This window comes from Solanum stenotomum, chromosome 9 (genome assembly GCF_019186545.1).
Source record: "Solanum stenotomum isolate F172 chromosome 9, ASM1918654v1, whole genome shotgun sequence".
In the NCBI taxonomy this organism is placed as follows: Eukaryota; Viridiplantae; Streptophyta; class Magnoliopsida; order Solanales; family Solanaceae; genus Solanum; species Solanum stenotomum.
In genome coordinates, this window is record NC_064290.1 from 5,550,376 (window position 1) to 5,566,550 (window position 16,175).

The 16,175-nt window shown below is 32.2% G+C and overlaps 2 protein-coding genes and 1 non-coding gene across 3 annotated transcripts in view; 1 reads left to right on the forward strand and 2 right to left on the reverse strand.

The window, feature by feature from the left end:
* The window catches only part of LOC125878027 (tetraspanin-19), a 367,072-nt gene extending 353,416 nt beyond the window's left edge, over window positions 1–13,656 (forward strand). The window contains exons 2-7 of the mRNA XM_049559328.1: window positions 10,086–10,262; window positions 11,127–11,226; window positions 12,083–12,163; window positions 12,261–12,365; window positions 12,950–13,147; window positions 13,260–13,656. Of these exons, the coding sequence (XP_049415285.1) occupies window positions 10,090–10,262; window positions 11,127–11,226; window positions 12,083–12,163; window positions 12,261–12,365; window positions 12,950–13,147; window positions 13,260–13,271 (669 nt within the window). The 5' untranslated portion in view covers window positions 10,086–10,089 and the 3' untranslated portion in view covers window positions 13,272–13,656. The remainder of the gene's footprint in view (window positions 1–10,085; window positions 10,263–11,126; window positions 11,227–12,082; window positions 12,164–12,260; window positions 12,366–12,949; window positions 13,148–13,259) is intronic.
* On the reverse strand, window positions 1,839–5,710 carry LOC125878023 (uncharacterized). Its single transcript, XM_049559323.1, has 4 exons — window positions 5,455–5,710; window positions 3,067–3,225; window positions 2,495–2,713; window positions 1,839–2,189 (listed from the first exon to the last, which is right to left on the reverse strand). The coding sequence occupies exons 1-4, from the start codon at window positions 5,599–5,601 to the stop codon at window positions 1,848–1,850; spliced, it is 867 nt and encodes a 288-aa protein (XP_049415280.1). The 5' UTR covers window positions 5,602–5,710; the 3' UTR covers window positions 1,839–1,847.
* On the reverse strand, window positions 6,368–6,440 carry TRNAV-UAC (transfer RNA valine (anticodon UAC)). Its single transcript has one exon. It is a non-coding gene; the product is annotated as a tRNA-Val (tRNA).
* Window positions 13,657–16,175: the final 2,519 nt, after the last annotated feature.

The following is a 16,175-nucleotide window of genomic DNA, read 5'->3' on the forward strand; positions in this document are numbered from 1 at the left end:
CCTCAAAATCACAAAATGATAATAAAAAACAAAGAATAAATCTTTTTCATCTAATTTAAAAAAAAAATAAAAAAATCAACTCCTCATGTGTCTGACCTTGTGCCAACCCTTCTTGCAAGATTCTCCAACAACTTTCACACCCTTTTTGAAAAGGGTCTTCAACTCTTTTGCTCTTTCTTTAACTTGTTTCTCAAACCCACCCATTTTTTCCCTTTCAAAGTGTTTCTAAAGAGAGAATAAAAAAGAAAATTTCAAGAATGTATGTAAGCTTCTATTGGTCTCAAAGCAAAATGTGCAAGATAACAACGTTTATATAAAAGAAAATTTTGTGCTTGGTGGAATCCAACGCATCAAATAGATATACACGTTGCGCTGTTCCAGAGGGACCTGGATTCTTTCTCCGTCCATCTTTACTTGTCCAGTATATTAAAAATAATTATTCAATAATACTTGTTCAATTTGAAAAATTAAGAAATAATTTATCTTTTTTATGTCTATTTTACTTTTGATGTATTCAACATCTAATATATTTCCCAAAATATTTGATTTAATATATTTAAAAGATAATATAGATATATAATAGACGACTATTATTGAACAGAAGAAATAATTAGTAACTAACCGCTCTAATTTTAAAATTGCATATCTAAATACTTTAATTTATCTCTACAGATACTATTTTTAGAATAAAATTTTATAAATATCGAATGCGAATAAATACGAGGGAGAACAGTTGTCAATGTTGTTGCTTGGCATATTTGAATACGTTTAACGGAAACTGTGGTCATTGGGCGCTGTGTGGACCTCTTAGGGACCACCGATGAATAAAATTTGAACAAAAAGTCTTTCAGACAGAAAATCTTTTTCATGGCAGCATAAACCAACGACTTGCGAGACATGTTGTTTACATTTGAACCAGCTAAATATGAATGCCTGTCCATTTCTATACAGCTTGCACATATTTGTTAGAAGATGAAATTTATGGTTACTTATAAATTAAATGAAAAAAAAAAGAAATATTTTATGTATAAGAATAAAAATCTTTCATGTTTAACTCAACTCTTTTATATATATAAAAAAAGGTCATAGATATTTTTATTTTGAAAAAAATAAAATTAAAAGTAACTTATGTTTATGGCAAAGCTCATAAGAAGGCTAGGTGGTCCGGATCATGATTGAACATGACGCTTTTGCTATCAGTTATAGCTTTTGACATATTGATAAACGTTTGATCCTAACAAGTGGTATCAGAGATAAAATTATGAATTTGATTCCGAAGAGCAACATGATACATATGAGGTAGGTGTTGGGAGGGGGATTGTTGGGTAATAATGTCAACATCAGCCTATGGCAAGGCTCACGAGGGGGCTAGATGGTCCAGATTATCGGATTCATGATCAAACATAACACTTGTATAATGAACTTAGTCAAGAAATGAAATTACGTCTTTTTTATCAATTATAATTTTTTGATATAATGAAAAACGTTTGATCCTAATGCCTACTAAATAAAGTCGGACTGCTTTTTTTTCTTTAAAAAGTAATGTTTCTTGAAGCAACGGGTGGGAAGTGGGGCTTCTTTCTTCTAGTATATTCCATTGACAGCTTCAACGCATTAAAAGCGGAGACAAATTTCTTAAAAGGATTTTAAACTTTAAAGAGTAATGACTCCTTTTGAATCAAATCTCACCTGGCAAATGCTCAATAACAACTATACTTCCCTTTAACATAATCATATTATTTCCATGTTCTCCCACATAATAATAATTAGGTGTGAGTTCATACGCGTATCCAAAATTTTGAGACGGAAAAATAACAGTTCAAGAAGAGATATTCATCATCAACAATTCATGATGTATATGTTATTAGTAAGGTTAAAGCATTGTATAATGAATGAATTACAATACAAGACTTTAAGTTTCCACTCCAGCAATAAGAGCATGCAAGGATTAAACCTATGATGAATAATTGTACGAAATTTTCAGCAGAGAAGTGAGCTGCACTAAAAACTATTGAGCTAATAATCACTGCTTCCTGCCATTTCATTGTGGAGGAAAGCGCGGTTAAGAAGACACCTCTGTAAACGATTTCTTCTAGCAACGGGGTGATGACACAGTAGACTAGAATGCATGATGTTATCGATATTGGACCACTCGAAAGAATTTCCTTCAAGATTGGATTGTTAACTTCCTGCAAAGTTCATGAAATAATATTCACTTTCTCACACCATACAACGAGACAGTATGATGAAGATTAACGAGAAAATGCATCTGTAAATGCACATTTGCTTTATCTCCCACGATACTTCTGGATTGAACAAGTTTAAAATGCAAATAACTCTATCAATTACATACACATTCAAAATCAACTAACTTGTCTAGTGCTTTAGTTTTGCATACTTCTAAGCTAAAACATATGTTTCAGCTACAAATGCACTAAACGTTTCAACAATCAAATTGATATTGCAACTGAAAAAGGAATTGAAAACAACTTACCTTAGTACCTACCAACGTGTCAGCGATAATTGATGTTACGAAAACTAAAAGAACCAAGAACACAAAGCCAAGAACTGACGCAAGTAACCAGTTCCTTTCTCTGGTTGGTTGCTTCTCTTGAAAGAAATCACGAAGCCTGTATTGGGGATTCCCGGTACATCTTAAAAGAAGTAGAACCACAATAAGCTCTAACATCTGAAGTACAACTAAGGATAATGCCTGTGGTGAAAAACAAGCAACGGTACCATCAAATTAATTAAAATCAGAAGTTAACGGACTATTTTCTAGTTGAGAATTTAGACGTTTCAAATGCTACTACCCCAGAGCGATATGTTTCCCTTCTGAGTTCCACAAATTTGGTTCGATGGAATTAATTTATAAGAGTAAGAACTTCTGTGCCCAACGAGGAAATGAAAGATGCATGAATTTTTCACTTTGAGCCAGTCACAAGAAGCAACAGAGAACACGAGAAATTATGTGTATAGCTCTTTAACTTAAATCACAATTCATTAAACTAGCTCACAGCAGTAGAATAATAACAGTTTATAATGTTACATAGAAATCTTACTCACCTCGGTCTGTGGATCAAGAGCTGAACTATGCAATATGCTGGTAACGGCAGACAAGCCTCCAAAACTTAAAGGAACATGCACACTGAACAGGTAGAAAGCCATGCTGCTCCACAAACTTCCCCTATCACAATGATTATCTGATTTAAGGACCGAGAATCCCTATTAAGTTGAAAAAATGTTCACTTATATTTCTGAATGAAAATATTGCACAAATTTTGGAATAGAAAACTTAGTATAAGCTCGCTTTATCACCAACCATTTCGTGACTATCCATTTCCATGTTGATTAATCAGTGGAACTAGTTTGATCTTATAAATACAAGTAACTATTTTCAAGAAAGTTCGACTGGGTTTTGAACCACGTTACCCCACACATTGGTGCTTCCTTGTTCAACTTGATTCAATTTATTAGTTACGCGACAGAATCTATTAATACACTGAATAACTGAAAAGCTCAAAACATCCTATCGTCCACATCATGGAGTACTGAGGACCAATCTATCTGCTTAACATATTTCCTGCAGGTTAAGTCTCTCGACCAATTGATATGGATGGTTCCTGGATTATTTTGCTCATGCCTCGATTAACCACCTGGCAGACTATCCAGCCCACAAGCACAGGGTTTCCAGGGTGATCCCGTCCACCAAAGAGAGAAGATGGATTGATATCAAGTGTTGTAACTAGGATTAACACCTGAGACCTCTTTTCTCCCGTGCCTCAAACACTAGCCCTTTCCTTTTGGGACCATATTTAGTTCAAACATGATTATCTCATGGCTCTAAGACTTTAGCTACTTGCTTGGGTTTATTGTCCTTTTGGAGTTTTGATCTATTTATAATCTGTGTGCATCAAATAATTTGCCAGGGTGAATCAATGATAACTCCATATCATCTGTTATGAAAATTCGCCTTCTGCTTCCAGAGTTCCAATTTCCAAGACGGTATTTACTTCAAATTACCTATTGTTTGGACAAAAAATCGCAGCAATGTGATCCATAGTCTGTCCTCACTCATTTTATTTGTTTCTGTGTAGCATCAGAGAAAATCCTAAATCTTTGCTTCAATTTATGAAATGAGGGGGCTCAAAGCACACCTGGAACATCCTGGATGCAGTTTCTTCTTAAATTGGGCTGGCCAAGGCACCTCATCTTCTCATATCATTGCTGCTCATTCCCTTTAGGCCGAAGTGTTTGGTACAAACTCTCCATAGGAAGTTAGGACCCCCAGAGTAACCCGCTTTTATGTAGGAATAGAGTCTGGTCCAGCCCTTTACTCAACAATGACTAACAATAACATGTCAAATTGTTCAAGTTTTGGGAAGCTACATCAAACTTGTCATTAAAGGTATAATGGTCTTAAAACAAGTTCCATAGCAGCTATGCAGCTGCAGAGCTCCAAACTAACTAGTAACAACCTTTTTCATCTCCCCGTATGTACTCCCTCCCCCTCCATTTCTGAGGCAGATTTAGCTGTTTTCGGTGGATTCAACTGAACCTATTGCTTTCAGCTTATACCACATAAACATGTGCAAAAAGAATGTCTATTTTTTTTAAAAAAAATAACTTTGACTCTGAATCCTGGATTCGCCTCTACTCCACTTGTTTTCACTACTATTTCATCTAAGCTACTAGATTTCAAATTCAACACCCTACACATCAATAAAAAATTCGAGAAATTGCCTTTCGACATTTTCATTATTTATTGGGCTTTACCTTGTCTTTGATACATGATACATCAAGAATAAAAAATGACCCAAAATATTACATAGAAATCTTAATTTATTAACTACTCCCTACATCTATTTTACCCAGCCCTTTGGACCAACATTTTAAAATGTATATTTTCATCATATTGGCATCGATCATCTAATTTTTTTTTTACTTTTAAAATAGGGAAAAAGGTCTGAAACATATTTGAACTTTGACTGAAATTGTTGTAACGATACCAAACTTTGGAAAGGACCTTTTATCCCTGCACTATTTAATAATATATTTTAAAGGTATATATGTGCTCACGTAGACATTATAAATATTGCATAATTATAAATAGTGACGTGTCCACGTGGGCACATATATACCTTTAAAATACACTATTAAATAGTGCAGCCATAAAGTTTGGTATCATAACAACAATTTCGGTCAAAGTTAAAGTATTTTTCAGACATTTTCCCTTTAAAATATTGAGCTGGATTAATCCAATTTAGCTTTAAAATTAGTCAAATTAACGAAAAATGTGCAGATTATTATAGTGAAAGACAGAAACCCATACTAGATAAATGTTCTCTGCTTATACCAATCTTTCATTTTTATCAATTTTCTTTTGCAATATTTATAATTATATTAACAATGCCAAAATACGGGGGAAAAGGGGAGTGGTGAAAGAGAAAGTACCTGGGGGACCTTGTTTTTTATGCAATTGCATTTGGGATAAGCGGTTGATCGGAAGAACTTGGAAGGGTACAAATGATTGTGAAAATCTTGAGTAAATTTCAGAGATGAAAGACAAATTGCAGGTCCACGGACAAGTAACCCGTTCATATTTCTCTAATTCGACTTCCGGCAACACTTTGAGCTCAGTGTGAGGGTAGAGATTTGCGGTGTCTGGATTAGGCCGAAGAATGGGTGTCAAATACTTGTCCTTCTCGGGTTATTGCATACTTAGATATTTGAACAAGAGTATTCAATAACCCAATAATATATATCTTAAGTGCTAAAATGCTAAAACCAAGTTAGGTAAAATAAGAATTGATTTACCTGTTCAATTTTAAATAAATTTAAATGTATATTTATATATACTTAAAATGAGAAGGCCTAGATATCATATGAAATCAAGTTTAATTTTATATAAATTTAAATATCTATTTATGCACACTAAAAATGAGGAGACATAGATATCATATGAAATCAAGTTAAATTACATGTTTTTTTTTATGTATTATGCCAAATGAGAAACATAGGCTTTTCCATGCCTTGCAACACTTTGAAGGAGCAATAAGGATTGTGGCAGAGTGATAATTATTTTTTCATCCTTAATTAAAGTCTCGGATTTGAGTCTTGTTAGATACGAAATCACTTTTGTTAAGGAGGAAAAAAAACACTTTGAAGGTCCAATAGAAAAGTGTTAACTTGTTATTATCGAGTTAGGCATAATGAGTTGAAATTGCAATAAAACCTTCAATAGAAAAGTGTTAACTTGTTATTATCGAGTTAGGTATGATGAGTTGAAATTGCAAGAAAACCTTCAATAGAAAAGTGTTCACTTGAGTTACGCATGATGAGTTGAAATTGCAATAAAAAAACATTATGTTGCTGCCCAGGATCGAACTGGGGACCTTTAGTGTGTAAGACTAACGTGATAACCACTACACCACAGCAACTTCTTATTACATGCAATCATTTTATAAGTTTAGAATGTAAGTTCAAGAAAAAAAGTGCAGAAGAATGATTCTTGATGGAATTTTATGAACCAAAGAGAAACTTCATCATAAACAAACTCTGACTATTCCATTACGTTGTTTTCCTGCTCTTCCTAAAAAAAATATTTTGGATTTTTAATTTGCTAGCGAGACTTAATTGTAAGTTTTATAAAGTGATTATTGGATTAATTATGTTGTATGAGGCAGAGTGTTAGCAAGTCAAGAACTCGCACGTTTAATTAGAAGATGAAAGTAACGGAAATGAGGATGCTTAGATGTATGTAGGCATACCAAGAAAAGATAAGATTAGAAACAAAGATATATATATCAAGGTAGAGTAGCCTACGACCTATCACCTATGTGGTGGACAAGATGCGGGAAGTGAGATTGAGATGATTTGGGCACGTAAAGAGGAGATGTGAGAGTCCGTTGTAGTGTTAAGTCTAAGAAGAGGTAGAGGTAGAGATAGATCGAGAAAAAAAATTGAGAGATGTGATTAGCTAAGATATGGTTTATCTTTAGCTCACCAAGGACATGCTTTATATATTAAAGAATTAGGGTAGAAAGTAAATTAGTAGGTAACCAAATGGTTTCTCCTTTCTTCACGGGAAAACATGTTTTTAGTTTAGAGCACCTTCTATAGCTCTCTTCTCCGTATGAATATCATTATTAGAAGAGAGAAGTATCGAAAACACTTTTAAACTTGACGCAAATTATTAATTTTATCCTTGAACTATTGACAGACTTAAAAACATTCATTTACTTGACATACTCAAGCTAAATACACCCTATCTTGCAACATTAGTGAAATACACCCCTAAATTCTCATCAAGTTTAGGGATGTTTTCAATACTTCTCTCGATTTTTATTAAGAACTTCATACTCCTGCAAGAGTTTGAGACCACTTGTTATGTCATGTGACATATCATGAGTGTATCGGGGGTATATCTAAGTTTAGTTAGTTAAATAGAGGTGTTTTCAAGATTATCAATAGTTCGAGGATAATGAAACTAATAATTTACGCCAAATTTAATGGTGTTTTTGATACTTCTCTCGTTACTATTTCATTATTATCTTATCTTTCAACTTATTACTATTGTTGTTCTTTTACTTTGACTATTGTTTAGTACTATTTGTGGTTGCCAATAATTTTGTTTTCTTTAGCATTTTAATCATAATTTGTACTTTTTTTTTTTCTCAAATATGTGTTGGAAATACCTTTCTTGATCCTAGGATAAGTCGCAAACAATCTTTCTATTTTATATAAGATAGATAAAAGATCAATATACACCCCACACTCCCCAAAAATTATTTATAAAATGTATTTGAAAAAAATTATATATTTTAAATACGTTTTATATTGTACAAATTATCTATTAAAAAAATTCTCAAAAAAAGGTTATTTAGAAAAGGGAAAAAGGACAAATATATCCCAAAATTATCGTAAATGATATATAGATACCCTTCGTCATACTTTTGGGACATTGGTGCCCCTACCATCCAAAAATTAGAGCATATATGTCCTTCACTTTAACGGAAGACTAAATAGGGACACGTGACGCAATTTTATCATTCGATCTAATATTTAATAAATGTCGGATATGTGGATAAGATTATGACATGTGTATGTCCGTTAATATAAAGGGTATATATGCTCTAGTTTTTAGACGGCAAGAGCACCAATGTCCCAAAAATACGACGAAGGATATCTGCGTACCATTTACGATAATTTGAGGGTATATTTGTCATTTTTCCCTTTAAAAAACAATACTACAACTAAGATCTCATCACCTTTCCTAATCAATGATCGATACAACTTAAATGAAAGGATCCATCTCATACAATTATTCAACCATATATTTAAAACTAGACATCGGAGCTTGTGCTAGCACGGGCCCAATATGTATCATTTTTTGTTTCAATTTATGTGACAAAGACAAAATTAAAGAGTTAATCAAACTTTAATATTAATTTAAAATAGTTTAAATTTGTAATTATTGTTAACTATGGTAAAAAAATTTTTTATGTTTTTTAACATTCTAAATTGCTAATTATTGTTGTATAATTTGTAATATCTTTTACGCAATTTTGAAATAATAAAGGTTATTTCTTCTTTCTCAATTTATGTGGTACTAATAAAATTTAGAGATTCAATCAATTTTTTTTGCCTTTAAAATATTCTATTGTTAATTACTGTAAATTATTGTACTTTCTAAGTAATTTTCAAATAATATATATTATTTTATTTGTCCAATTTATGTGTCACGGATAAAATTTGAAGAGTTAATAAGATCTTTTACATATTTTTATATCTTTTGAATATTTAAGTAAATAATTATTGTGATTTATAATATTTTATACAATTATTTAAAAAAATTAAACAACAAACAAAATGAATTCATCATAGGAAAATTACCAAAGCATCCTTGAATACATCAATAATGGGTCCCACTTTTTGTTGAAAAAAATATGCATATTGGGAGGATGTTTTTGTCCAAAGTAGAAATAGAATAAGTATAAAGCATTAAAGTCTTTTAAAATTTTAAATTGTTAATTCTTATTGTATGATTTGTAATACTTTTAAGCTATTTTCAAATAATAGAGGTCATTTCTTCTTTCTCAATTTATGTAGTACTAAAAATATTTTGAGATTTAATCAATTTTTTTTTGTCTCTGAAATATTTCTAGCTGTTAATTACTGTAATTTATAGTACTTTCTAAGAAATTTTCAAATAATATATATTATTTCATTTGTCCCAATTTATGTGTCACTGGTAAAATTTGAAGAGTCAATCAAATCTTTTATATATTTTTATATCTTTTAAATATTTAAGTAATTAATTATCGTGATTCATAATATTTTATACAATTATTTAGAAATTTAAAATAAACAAACAAAACGAATTCATCATAGGAAATTACCAAAGCATCCTTCAATACATCAACAATGGGTCCGACTTTTTGTTTTTAAGAAATTGCACATTCGAAGGATATTTTTGTCCAAAGTGGGACAACTTCAAGTATCACTTAATGTTTTTTCTCAAAATCTAATTTACTTTCGTAAGCTATGTGTCAGATCAAAATCAAATTAACAAATTCAAAAGGAATGAGTAATAAATAGCTCATACAATGACATATTTATTATTTAACTAAATAATAAATATGTAACTAAAAATCTTGTTAGCTTTTGGTTGAAGGCTAACAAGATAATTACAATGATAATTGCATAGCTTATTATTTATAGATATCAAAAGACTGACCACACCATTAAAAAAATAATTTATAAATTAATTTACTCAATCATACAATTAGCTAATTGAAATTGAATAATATAAGGATTTTCCATTTTTTCTTCTCCGAACGCCATCTGTCCTAGCTTATTGCGTGAAAGACGGTAACGACGTCAGCTCAATCGGTAATCGGCGACTAATTCAATCACTGAATTCTTTCAAATTTCTCCGACTCCGTCATCGTCTCCGATTCCAACAACCCTATTCCCCTGAAGAACAAAACAATTAGCATCAATTAAGGGTTAGGGTTTTCAGGAATTATATTCAGTTGAATTATTAATTTCCGATCGTTTTTTCGTTGAAAAAGAGGGAAAGCAAATATGACGAGGATGGCGAGGAGTTGTATGCAGTCATTGTTGAAAGTGGTGAATTCGGTTATTGGAATGGTAGGAATCGCAATGATTTTGTATGCTCTTTGGATGTTTAGGGTTTGGCATAAGCAGATGGGTCCTTATCCTCCTCCTTTCTTTGGACCTGATGCCCCTGCACCATGGTAAAATGTTGTTTCACTTTCTTACAGTATGTGCCTGAGCTTTATGAAAGTTAGTTACTTCACGTGATAGTGGGACAATCTTTGTTGCTCTTTTTTGCTTTAACAAAAGGTAGGACTTTTTTTAAAAAAATTGGGTATTGGAGTTCTTTTTGCTGCCTTACTTTGCTCTAACTTTTGATTTGTGTGTTTTCTGCTTATTGGATGCCGTGGGATACAAAGGAGTGGGGATGCTAATTTGCTTTTGCTTTATTGAAGTTCATTTCCGGGAGTCAAGTTCAATTAACTATACCCCTGCTATGTGAATCCTCTGTATCCCATTACTCATAGGATCCATTACAGTAAGACCTTACAGAGTGGACTTTGGGTCACACACCTCTTGCAACGGCACAAGCTCCACTATTATACTAAGAGCTTGCATCGTCCCACTAGTATAGGTACCGATAATAGGCCACGCCATTTGTTATGCTTGGACTATCTTTACAATGATCTAGGACCAACTGTGATTTGAATCATTTTATTACCTTAAAATGAATAGATATGAGGATATTGGTATCATGCATCATGAATGGAATGCTTGATGGAAGCACTTGTGATAAGAAATTGACTGCCTATGGAAGTAGATGTAGAAACCACCCAGACCTTTTCTTTTTCTTTGTTCTCTGTTTAGTTTTGTTCAGTAAAAAAACGATGGTGTTTCTTTATTTGATTGTAGAATTTCACACACTCATACAAATGTGTTGAGAATGATAATTGTCAAGATTTGGATATTCCCATGTTTCATAAGCTGTCAGATGTTTGCTTTATTTTTTTGAAATTTGGATATTCGTATTGTAAATTTAGTGACGCAACTTTTGTCTAATGTAGGTTCATTTACGCAACACTTGGTCTTGGAATAACTTTGTCCATAGTCACTTGCTCGGGTCACATTGCTGCAGAGACTGCTAATGGCTGTTGCTTATATATTGTATCCTTTCAATTATTTTACTTTTAATTGATTTATGTTGAGATGAGTCTGTTTTGAGAAAGTTGCCTGGACAAGCTTCATCCTACTCTGTAGCAATCAGCTAGTAGTTCAGCAGACTAATGGATGCTTTTTACCGTCTTCACCTTCTAGGAGGAAATTGTGTTGATTCTATATCTAGCTTGGACTGCAGAATCTTCTTGCTCTACTAATGAGAATAAGCAATACTCTTGTTTACTACTTCTGTCAATGCTACTTGCATGTGACTTAAGTTCTGTTTATTGATATATTTTTCAATAAAAGAACAATTAACAATTATCACTTTCTTTGTGATTACCATTTATATTTCGTTTTGTGGGTTGATATAATCTCTACACCTGTGATTGAGGAGGACAGGACAGGACAAAGGAGAGGGACTCTTTTGCAATTGACCATGTGCGAGAAGTTAGAACTAATCGTCATTTTTCATGGGTGCTATGCTCTTTACCCAAGCATGCTTTCGTCTTCACTTTCTAGATTTGATGCTTAAGTGTCTTTGTTCCCGCTACCTTTTCAGCATATATCTTTATTTGATATTAGTCCTTTTGCTCTGCGGAAGTTTGAGAACTTGGACTTGCTTCTAAGACTTGATATGGGAGGTTGGAATGATTTCTAATTTGAAACTATTAGGATTAAGATGGTTGCCCTTATTCAACTTGGCAGTGCTAAATCAGAACTGGTCTTTTTTCTTTAAGATTCTTCAGTGAAGTTGCTTAGTATGTACATCTCCGGGATTTGTGTATGGCTATGTAATTTAAAATCCTGCATCATTGAGTGACTATTCCATTAACACCGTGATGTTTCTCCTTAAGTGGTATAGTACATGGTTTTTGTGTTCCTACTTCTCATGATAGAAGCAGCTGTGACGGTAGATGTATTCCTTAACAGAAACTGGCAAGAGGTACTGCAATTAAACACGCACCGCATATTTTGATCTTAGCTATAGAGCTTTTAGTAAACTTTTGGATATTGATTAGTATTTGATTTGACCTGATCAGGACTTTCCCAAGGACACGACAGGGAATTTCGATGAGCTCAAACACTTTGTGAAAGATAACTTTGATATCTGTAAATGGATTGGCTTGTCAGTAGTGACTGTGCAGGTCTGTCTCCTTCCACACTCATATACTACAATACTATGATAAATTGTTTTCCTTTTTGTTATGTGGCAATATGATCACTCAAATTAAATCCTTTATATGATTTATCATTAGCACACATCGCTGTCTGAAATGAGTGAGATAAACCAGTTCCAAGTGATTATTACAATTAACGAGCTGTTCTTTTAAACCATTCCTGCATCCTGCATCTCTCCAGTCTTCTGCCTTCTATACTGTAACTTAGATTTGGCTGTTGATGAGAAAGAAGGTTAGTTGATGTTTTTCAGCCATTCCCATGTATTTGTCTGATAATAATATTGCGGATTCATGTGGCTGGAATTTGTTACTAGACCAGAATGTGTATCTGTTGGATTTTCTTTGTAATAGGCCCTAGTGCTTTAGCATACTTTTACGCTCCTAATATCTGATGAAATTTTCTTTGTTTTGGGTGCCATATAAGCTTAATTTGCTCATCTCATTCGTTCAGGTGGTTGTAAAATCTCACATCGGGGGTTGAAGTCCTTTCAGCCTTCCCCCCCTCATATTCTTACTTATTTGACCATTTGCCTATATCTTTCCATGTGCAGGGGCTAACTATATTATTGGCAATGATCCTCAAAGCTCTAGGACCACATCAGGAAAGGTGTTATTATGAGAGCGATGATGATTATATGCCCGACAGAGTCCCACTATTGAAGAGTTATGTTCCTTCATCTTCTTATGTTGTCGGCGACCCTATGTATGGACCTAAGAATGATGCTTGGAATATCAGAATTAACAGCAAGGTAGGCATTCTCTGCAGATTCATAGGAAAGAATTCATTTATGTGCTCTTTTCGAAAGATATTTGGGTTTGATGATATATGATTTTACTGGTTTGTATTTAATAAATATGCAGGTAGCCAGATGAGCACCAAGTTCAGTTCGGTCAATCAGCAAGAACCAAATTTGCGATACAATCGTTTGCATTGTGCAAAATGTGTGTAAAGTTGAAGGTGGAATTCACATGCTTTCGACCTTTGGTAGAATTCGTATAAACATATGCAGTGCGTGTATATTCCCGATTCCATACACTCTTACACTTGCTGGATAATGTGAAAATTTAGCTCTCAAGAGTCGAAAAATTCCTACTTCGATCGCCTTATGTTTATATTATATATAATATAATAGTAGAATCATTAAGTTTACCAGTACAAAAAAGAAGAAGAAATCTCATCGTTGAATTCTTTTGCAGTATTTACTTATTTGTTTGTCCCTATTGTTGACTAACAATCAATCATGCTTGTTGTTATAAGTAAAAGTGGAGGTCATTTAGATCTTCTCAAGTACATCATATCGTTGGTGTTTCCTTTTTTGTTATGATTATAAGTGTATTAAAGATACATTTGCCTCAAATGCAGTCTGTTATCACACTTCAACAATTTATGGGTGCATGTGTACTTGGTAACTTGGAAAAAAATTATACTTTTGAGGAACGGATATATATTTAGTTGTGCAGTTCGGTTCCTATCTACTGTTGGTGTTAAAGGGAGAACTGCGAGGAGTCAACCCTAGTACGAGAGGATTGGGTTGGGCTAACCTATGGTGTACTTCTTTACCAACAAAAGTATATGTTGGTACTTGGTTGAGCTTGCAATCAACATGTATATTCATCACACCCTTGTCCACTAAGCTATTACAATCAACTGTTATAATAAAGCTAAAATCTAAGTATTAGAACTCATACTCAACCTATATAATATTTGTATTTTCGCTACTGCTCGTACCACTATGATCAGTCGTACACAATATTATCTCTCAAGTAAATAAAATTCTCTAAATTATTACACTTCTTCAATCTGTGGACTATTGTCACCTTATGATTTGAGTGACAATTTCCAATATATATATATTTTTAATTTAAAAGCCACTCACTTTATATCCAACTCCTAATAATTCTACGAAGAGCAGTAGTGATGCCTGCTGAATGGAAATCAAATATCTATTACTTAATAATTAATTATATATTCTCCATAATGGTACTTTTTCACTTTAACTAACTCAAAATTATTAGTTTAGCAGACATTATGACCAAAAAAATCTTTAATTACTTTTAATAGCCTTTTCAACTTAGCTGCTGCCTGTTTAATTGTGGTTCGTTCAGTTTTAGTTTAACAATTAATCTGTAAATAACTTTATTCAAAAGAATCTAACTTCAATCTTTTGAAACGTAATTAGCGCAATACAATTAATTAGATAAATTATGTCATCTTTAACTTTATGACTTAATTAATTAATATTCTATATTTTTTTTAGCTTTATCAGTATGTACTAGTGCTCTCTACCAATGTGATTAGATTTATTCATGGAAAAAAAAGAAGATAGATAAATGTGAGACAGGGCTTTTAAAAGTTGCAATATTTAGAAAAGTGAAACTTATATTAAAAAGTAAAAAAAATCATGACAAAATTAGAAATTTCTTTTAAAATGTTCGAGTGATAAACCACACAAAAAAACGTTACATAATAAAGCCAAAATGATCGGCCATGGCACATGTGACTTCGAAGATACTGAATTTTTCTGTTAATTTCTAATCATTTTTTTTTTTAAGATTTGGGGATTGGATACTCTTTAACAACCTCTAAGTTTGTAATAATAATATATAATCTCATTTGTTGTTTTCATAAAATACACGATTTTTTTTAAAGAAAGTTTATCATAAACAGTACTATTATTTGTTTATATTCCTCATTTTATAAGATAATATGATTGTTATGTTTGGCCCTTCACATATTATATCGTAAATCGTTTGAACTTTGGAGTAATTAAGAAGCTGTTCGGGATTAGTAAAATATCACGTTTTACTCTCTACGTTGTTTTATACAAAACACTATTACTCACTGTATTTTTACCTAAAACAAAGAAATTAAGTAAGTGGTCAATTATTTGGATAGACAAGAAAGTAACGCGAAACATATCATGAAGAAATTACATGATTTGTACGTTCTTCAAATGAATTGATTTTTAGTTTTTATTTTAAAAATAAGCAGATCTTTTTTTGTCCTTAACAATCAAATTTATGCATAGCAACATAAATTCTGTAAAAACGCGAAATATAACTTATAAAATATAAATTTATACCTCGCGAAAAAATTATTTACCTTGGCGGACAAAAGTACTATAGATCCCATAGTATTGCCTCAATGACCCACAAATCACCAATGTGGCAATGACTCCAACTTTTAAGACTCTTTTTATTCAAGATATTTAATTTTCTTTCTTAGTAGTATTAACTTTTCTTGTTGAAAAAAGAAAAAATGTCCTATATTTTAACAATAAATTTGCATTTGAACTTCCAACCACCATTCATGCCACAAATTATGCAGTGAGACATCTTTTTTATTTTATATATATATATAAAAAAAAAAACACTACTTTTTCTACTACTAAAAAATGCAAGGTGTGATAAAAAGGAAATAGAGTCATCTTTCCATCGTTTTTGAATATAAAAATTGCAATCATTATATCTCTTTCAAATGACTTTTAAACTTGGTAGGTTGTGGAGTTATGAGCATTGTACTACACCTAGTTGTTAACTTATATAGAACAATAATTTAACACTCTATCGGTTCTAAAATAGTTATCACGTTTCACTTTTTGAGAGTTTGTTTAATTAATTTTCAAAGCTAAATTAAATTAGATGAATTAAATTTTAAAATTAAAAATTAGATATTCAAAAATTGTATGGAAAGTACTATAAACTGCAATTTTCTCATATCAATATGAGTTGTCAAGTGACAATTGATCGAGGGGACTTCCATCATGTAGATGGGTA

Bases quoted from the DNA above. Each gene is read 5' to 3' on its own strand.
- LOC125878023 (XM_049559323.1), bottom strand. From the start codon at position 5,601: ATGAACGGGTTACTTGTCCGTGGACCTGCAATTTGTCTTTCATCTCTG. The intron at 3,226-5,454 runs GTACTTTCTCTT...TCAACTTAATAG, and splicing joins TAAAAAACAAGGTCCCCCAG to GGATTCTCGGTCCTTAAATC. The intron at 2,190-2,494 runs GTAAGTTGTTTT...TGAACTTTGCAG, and splicing joins ACACGTTGGTAGGTACTAAG to GAAGTTAACAATCCAATCTT.